At 26.0% G+C, this 7,471-nt stretch overlaps 2 protein-coding genes across 2 annotated transcripts; one reads left to right on the top strand and one right to left on the bottom strand.

The window, feature by feature from the left end:
- Positions 1 to 400: 400 nt before the first annotated feature.
- On the top strand, positions 401 to 2,048 carry subdued (anoctamin 1). The gene is made up of 4 exons (XM_015327901.2): positions 401 to 638; positions 806 to 1,039; positions 1,157 to 1,356; positions 1,461 to 2,048. Exons 1-4 carry the CDS (start codon positions 574 to 576, stop codon positions 1,565 to 1,567), a joined length of 606 nt encoding a protein of 201 aa, XP_015183387.1. The 5' UTR covers positions 401 to 573; the 3' UTR covers positions 1,568 to 2,048.
- Positions 2,049 to 3,931: 1,883 nt separating this feature from the next.
- LOC107070057 (wee1-like protein kinase) lies at positions 3,932 to 7,206 on the bottom strand. The gene is made up of 4 exons (XM_015327900.2): positions 6,678 to 7,206; positions 5,939 to 6,263; positions 4,976 to 5,858; positions 3,932 to 4,916 (listed from the first exon to the last, which is right to left on the bottom strand). Exons 1-4 carry the CDS (start codon positions 6,916 to 6,918, stop codon positions 4,581 to 4,583), a joined length of 1,785 nt encoding a protein of 594 aa, XP_015183386.1. The 5' UTR covers positions 6,919 to 7,206; the 3' UTR covers positions 3,932 to 4,580.
- Between the last annotated feature and the right edge of the window lie 265 nt (positions 7,207 to 7,471).

A 7,471-nucleotide genomic window follows, 5' to 3' on the forward strand; every position in this document is an offset into this window, starting at 1 on the left:
GTGTGGTCAAAGTTTAATTAAATATTTATCTCGTTTTATCGAATAACTGACTAATGCATAAATAAATATTATTATTTTCTACTGACCTCAGACTTCGTATTTATTTACCCATAACAAACATGCCCCGAAAATACAACAAATTTTTTTAAAACAATATTTGAATGCCGGAAGTCAGTAAGAAGTTGGACAACGAAAACAATTGAGACTCTTCAAATATTTTCTCGATTATTTTTATCATTTGATATTACAGAATTTTGTAGCAACAAATTCGGTAAAATAATAAAAATTAAAAATTCAAATGAAAATACAAATTTAATATCACGTGTTTTATATTGACATTACTTCGTTATAAACACTGCAATCATTTTTGATTCATTGATAATAGATGAGATATGACTAATATGTATTTTCAGAATGTTTACACATGCATACATATATACGCCTAGTTTTAATTCGACTTTATGGTCAAATTGAAAAATAATTGCAACATAATTTTGTAAAATGTCAAATATTTCAATTAGGAAATAGTTTTATTTACTTTGAAATCTGGTGCTACTCGTATTTTACAAAACAATGGACACGAATATTACAATTTCAGGAGAAATGCAAGCTCCACCGCTTAAACCTAACATAAGCGGGTAAACAAATATTTCAAATATATTAAATATATTATAATATTTATACATATTGTTTATTATTATTTATTATCATGTTTGTATGAAAATTATGCAACATATTTTACGCAAAAAAAAAAAAATAACTGAATATAACCTATTTTGTATATTTCTTTCTTTTACATCATTAGATCTAATTTCTTGCAATTGTCACAATTTCAACTTAGTAAATTAGAATATCCTCAAGTTCAAGCATGGATCGAACATAGGAAAGCTAATATCAAACCTTGGAGTTTATTTTTAAATACCAATTATTTTCGTTCACCTCCAAGCGTTTCAAGATTGAGTAAACGAATTGTTAAAAATATCGAATACTTCCAGAGCAACTATCTATTTGTATTCATTGGATTATTCATATATTGTCTGTAAGTTTTATCAACAATATTGATAATGTATTCAAACGATTGAGAAAAATGATATTATTTTTACATCATATTGTAACATTTGAACTATGAAACATCATTAATGCAATATTTTTTTAGGATTACATCGCCCTTATTACTCATCGCTGTTATGGTACCTCTTGTAACTTGTTATAAAATATCTAAGCGACATTCTAATGAAGGATTATCTGTACTCGGTCATAAATTGACTTTAGCTCAATTATATTTGTTAATAGGAATTTGTTCATTGCCTATTTTTTATTTGGTTGGTGCTGGAGCAGTTCTTTTTTGGGTACTCGGTAAGATTAAGATAAATTATTATCTTCATCGTTGCCCATTAATATTTACAATAATGTTTAAAAAACAATCAGAATAATTTCAAATATATGTAAATTTATTATAGGTGCATCCTGGTTTTTAATAACGCTTCATGCTACTTTTTACAACATTGATTCAGTTTTGTGTCCAGGACAAGAGGAACTTGATTCATTAGTAGTTCAAGAAGTGTGAAGTTATTTTAAGTATACGAAACAGGTAAATGTTTTTTATAAGGACAAAAAAATAAAAAACTTCGTATCGAGAAAGAATGATATTCCTCTTTAATAATTTTCATGAGTCTTTAAATAATTTCTGATTAAGCATTAAAAATATCTACTGTTTTACTCAAAGTTATATGATTATAACAAATTGCATAGAAATCGTATATTCAAATTAATGAAAAAAGATATTTTAATTTTTTAATATTATATATTATTATTACTATTACTATTACTACTATTAATTATTGTAATTATTATTAGTAATAAAAAAATAATATATATTTATGAAAGATTAAAAGATATCAGTTCTCTGCCAAGAATTAGGATCCACCTTATAATTGGCACATATTATTATAAGCTTCCACTGTTTTATTTACCTAATTTATATAGATAAGTATTACGATGGATTAACTTAAGTTTAAATATTAAAAAAAAAAAAAAAAAAAAAAAAAGAGTAAAAAACATGATTTACAAATTTAATTATACGTATGCTAAAATTATTACAAAATTTGTATTAGATTATATATAATCATTATTGTGTAATACAAGCATCTTACAAACAAAAAAAATGGATTTTCGATTTACTTCTAAAATTACAATCGAAATTAGGAATAAAGTTTTAATGAAAAATTAAATGCTTACGTGTTAGTCAAGAAAACGTTTCTTTTATGCTTTCTAAACGAACACAAATAAAACAGAAGCAAACTAGATTTATGTCATATATAAGACATATTTTTTTTCTGAATACTACAATGGCTTGTTACAAAAATTTGACATTTATGTACCATTTTTAAATAGCAAATGCGGTAATAGTTTTGAAATTATAACGATAATACAATTATATCCTATACATGCTATTATACATTCTATTTCAGACTTACAATCCAATATTTTATTTGTGAACAACGATGCGAAATAAATGATGTGTAAAAAACAAAAGGTATATGTATACATAATTTTCTAAATACACTATATCACAATACAGAAATTATATACATATATTATTATATATACATATATATTATAATATACATATTCATAAATATATATTATATATATATATAAGAATAATATATGTATATAATATATTGGAACTGATGCATGTGTAACTATGATGATATTAAATTTATTTATCTCTCATGCTAATGCAAAGAACTTGACAATATTTTTCTTACATAGAAAAATTGATTCATTTTTTTAACAAAAAAACATGGTTAGTAATTACTCATAAAAGTATCTTATATAAACATAAAGATACTACAAATATAAGTATGATTATTTTAGATACATATAAATGAGTCGTATAAACAATAACCTTGGTAAAAAAAAGTATTACTTTGTCAACTTAGAATTTATGAAACAGCAAGTTACTATTTGATTGATACAACCTTTTCTTTGTTCTTTATTATATTTTAATTACATGCATCCAAAAACTGATTATAATAGGTCTGAAAGATATAAATTAAAAGTACATTAAATATTATCGTTTGATTTTTCTTGTTCTTTTTTTTTTTTTTGTAAATGAGTTCAGTAGCAAACAGAAAAAAATTCTAAATGAATTTTAGTCGTGTAAAGTCTATTATTTCAGATATGCCATTCTAATGGTAGGTTGGTAATATGAATTGTCCCAATCATATACAAATAGTTAATATTAAATTATAATATATAAGAGCCTTTATAAATATTAATACATGAGAAAGAAAGAGAAGAGAGAGAGAGAGAGGAGAGAGAGTATAGTTTAAAAAAAAAAAAAAAAAAAAAAAAAAACCCTAATGGTTCTTTATAATTAGGATTCTTAGATTTAACAAACTAGTCGAAAATAAGGCAAGCTTTATTTAAAAAGAAAAACAGTGTTGTTAATGTCAACGAATCATCATGAATAATAAATGTTTTATGAGTTAATATTCGGATAAAACATTTAAATTATTGATTAACATGCAAAAGAACTATCAATTTATAAAATTGAAATGAATGTAATATATCATAAAACACAGAATAGAAGTAAAAATAATGAAAGATAAGATTTATGTACACATCTTTCAAAACCAGAGAAAAATATAAGAAAATCAATAATGAAAAAGCAAATTCACACAAAATCAGCTACTCATGAGTTGTATACAAAAGAAAAAAGCTATGTTTCAAATAGAACACAGCGTAATTTCAATTAAACTGATACCTTTAACCCTTTGTAAAAATAATACTACTTAAAACTAATATAATGAAAAATTTGAAATTATGAAATTTAAATGGAAAAAATATTTTTTTTAGTAGGATTCATTTACTGGATTTATAAACGTTAAGTGCATAGATTTATTTTGCACGTAAGTTCAAAAAATGTACAACCATCATAATAGAAGATCATATTATGTGTTAATGTTGTACCAAATTATTTTCATTAACCGTATTATTATCCAGTAAAGAAGAAGAAAGTGAATATATTCGTAACAATGATAATCAAGAATAATACAGTTGTGTAATGTGAAATATTACATGTGATTTGGATTTTTTTTTTGAGATGTTCTGCGAAACAAAAGCTAAGGAAATTTGTTAATAAAAAATTCTTAGTTTTTGTATAAAAGACTATACCAAGTCTTCATCACAGTAACTAAAAGGGATTAATTATAGTTTCATGCAATTACACACTGCACTTTATATCATTGAAATATTATCATTGAATCAATTGTTACTTATAAATTACACTTAATATTGTTTTCTCTTGTTGATTCCCAAATCCATTTATATTTCTAAACAAGATTTAATAATAATAAATCTATTTTATAAATAAGAATGAAATCAATGTTCTATAATATTACAATGACATGAAAGTTTGAGAGTTAGCTGCTGCTTACCCTTCGAAAGAAACTACAATTAATAGGATATCACAATATTAAGATTAAAAATGCTTAGCAGAATTATCATTCTGTATAGCATCTTTATCTTTGTTTAATTTTTAATAAAATGTAAAAAAAAGCAATAGATTATATTTAAAAATTAGTATTACTATTGCTACGATTGACCTTTTTGCCAATAACTCTGTTCGATGTCCTATGTTCTATGTTCGATGCTTTATTCGTTGCAGATCTTAATCTATATCCTCCAGAATTTACTGTATTATTAATTGCAGCTACGTTAGGAGCAAATGATTTGATACACTTAGCTGCTTCTTGCAATTGTTTTGATAAAATCTCATTCTTCAACTTTTCAGCATTTAATTCGCGACGAAGTTGAGCTTTCGTTTTATTTCCATATGGACATAGTACTCTATGTTGAATAAGAGATATGGCTGATGGCCTCATTTCAGGATTTGGATGAATCATCAACTGCAAAGAATATTCATTATTTCTCTTTTCTACTATTAAATTAATTAATAAATATTTACCTTTAACAAATCATTGAGATCTCTACTATATGCTGGTAATTCTTTCAAATTTCCATTTCGAATATCATGCCATTCGGGACCATTTTTCGGAAGTGGTCCACCACCTCCAGCTTCATATACTGTAAGACCCAAGGCAAAGATATCAGCTTTCGTTAAATGATTAAAATCTTCATGTAAGATTTCGGTTGGCAAATATCTACAATCGCCCTCTTCCACTTGCGGATTACTAATAGATGTTACGTGGCCTAAATCTCCAATTTTATATGTAATTTCTTCTTCAACTATTTCTTCTTCGTCAAAACCATCATCCGCAGAATCATAATTAACAGCAAGCAACCTTTTTTCCTTAGAAATAAATATATTTCCAGGTTTGATATCCATATGTACTAATTGAACACTGTGTATATATCTTAAACCTTCAGCAACGTGTAATAATAATTGACGCATTTCTGTTTCAGAAAATAGTTTCTTTTCATTTTGCAAGTTTAATATGGCATCCGCCAAACTACCACCATTGCAATATTCATTTTGTATAATCATATGATTATCTTCTGACCATGCTGAATAATATCGTACAACGTGTTGATGCTTGCCAAGAACAGCATGGGCATATACTTCATTTAATGCATTTTTTTCATTGATACTTCCAGCTATAGGTTTAATACTTTTTTTAAGAGCATAAATACAACCATCTAATCTATTAATACATTTGTAAACAGAACCAAATTCGCCAGTACCAATCAAGCCAAGTTCATGGAACTCTCTATGATACCTGGGAATGTTTGATTCGTGTAAAGCAACACGTTTAGTTGGTTGTTCTATTTCAGTGTCAGATTCCTCAGAGTCAGCGAGCTCAAACTTATCATTAGGAATGTCTGGGGATCTGAAAAATAAACAAAAATAAAAGATTAATAATAAAATGAGATACAAATCTTAAAGCATAGCAAATAGTTTAATTCTTACCCATTGAGACTGCGTTTTGATCTACTTCTTTTCCTTGCTGTTATTAACATTCCACTTGGTGTAAAGGGATTAACATTGGCTGCGGGTTTATCTGGTTTACTTTGGTAACTACTAGCTACAGATCTAGGCTTCTCCATTATGAAAAATTTAGAACATTTATTAGGAAGTGGAGTATGTATTGTACTTTTTTCCATTAAAGTTTTAGGCGTAGCTGGTGAGTCAAATAATCTTAACGCTCTGACGCGCTTGTATGGAGGACTACAAGCTAAAGACATTTTTTGTGAACAGCCAGTTTCACGGGTTGGAATTTTTAAACCAGTAGGTCCTATATACAATTTAAACGATTCAAGTATTAGATATCACTATGAAATAATTAATATTTTAATTATCATTTTATATCAAACAAAATCTAGTTAACCATAATGTTTTGAACACACAAATACACACACATAAACACACAAAACACATATGGTTTCATTAAAAATTGTATTACATTATCTTATTAATAAATATTACAAGAAAATAAAAACAGATGTAAATTGTAAGACAAAGCACGATGCATTTTAAATGCAATGTTTCATTGATAGTACTCTTTACAATTACAAATGTACTAATGTTTGTTTATAAATATTTAAAGGGTGTATTAGTGTGTGTTCACATAAATTATCGTATACACACACATTATATATACACACACATATCATGAGAGTTAAATATATATATTTTTAAAATTTCTAACCTGTCACACTAATGGTCGGTATTTTGTTATTATGTGGTATTGTAAAACTATCATTGAGATCACTGTCGGTTGAACTATTAAAAGCCAATTTTTTCGGCTGTAGGCTAGATAATGAATATTCTGTTGAGGAATCCAAAACATCTTCGATATCGCAACTTGAATTATTTCCAATGCCGCTTATATTCAGTTCCTCGTCTTCAATATCACATGCATCAAAATGCAACTTTCGTGCAACCTCCATGACTTTATTTTGTCACCATAAGTCTTATTCTATGCAATTATCTCGTGTGAAGTTAAATTTTCACACCTAAGAACAAACACTAATTCACAATTCTTAACACACGTTGGAAAGGCTCATTCAAACGAACTCGTTTGTATAAAGAGGCGTTCGTTATGGCGGGTGGCACAAGCTTGAATATAAGACACGTTATTCTCAATATTACTATATTTTTTTAATTTCATTTTATTTGATCAGTCTACCAATTTTTATCTTTAGTAAAAAATAGTAATTATTAATAAATTTATGTATTACCGTTTAACGATTAATTTAACAATTTTATTAATAATAAATTTATATTCAATTTAGAGATTTACATTTATATTTAGATTCAACACTACGTTAACAATGGCCGTCTTCAATTATAACATCTGCTTGTTTTATATAATCTTTAAATAATCTTTTAAAATATATCTGTAGTTATTTTATATAGCATAATATTTAAAAGATTTAATTACTTTAAAAGAAATATAAATAAATGCATATTTTTTATTTTTTAAACGTTTTATAAACGTTT

Source organism: Polistes dominula, unplaced genomic scaffold (assembly GCF_049000335.1).
Source record: "Polistes dominula isolate Pdom_NZ unplaced genomic scaffold, Pdom_raw_medaka scaffold_35, whole genome shotgun sequence".
In the NCBI taxonomy this organism is placed as follows: domain Eukaryota; kingdom Metazoa; phylum Arthropoda; class Insecta; order Hymenoptera; family Vespidae; genus Polistes; species Polistes dominula.

Bases quoted from the DNA above. Each gene is read 5' to 3' on its own strand.
- subdued (XM_015327901.2), top strand. From the start codon at position 574: ATGGACACGAATATTACAATTTCAGGAGAAATGCAAGCTCCACCGCTT. The intron at 639-805 runs GTAAACAAATAT...TTACATCATTAG, and splicing joins CTTAAACCTAACATAAGCGG to ATCTAATTTCTTGCAATTGT. The intron at 1,357-1,460 runs GTAAGATTAAGA...AATTTATTATAG, and splicing joins AGTTCTTTTTTGGGTACTCG to GTGCATCCTGGTTTTTAATA.
- LOC107070057 (XM_015327900.2), bottom strand. From the start codon at position 6,918: ATGGAGGTTGCACGAAAGTTGCATTTTGATGCATGTGATATTGAAGAC. The intron at 6,264-6,677 runs GTTAGAAATTTT...AATTGTATATAG, and splicing joins ACCGACCATTAGTGTGACAG to GACCTACTGGTTTAAAAATT. The intron at 5,859-5,938 runs GTAAGAATTAAA...TTTATTTTTCAG, and splicing joins TCAAAACGCAGTCTCAATGG to ATCCCCAGACATTCCTAATG.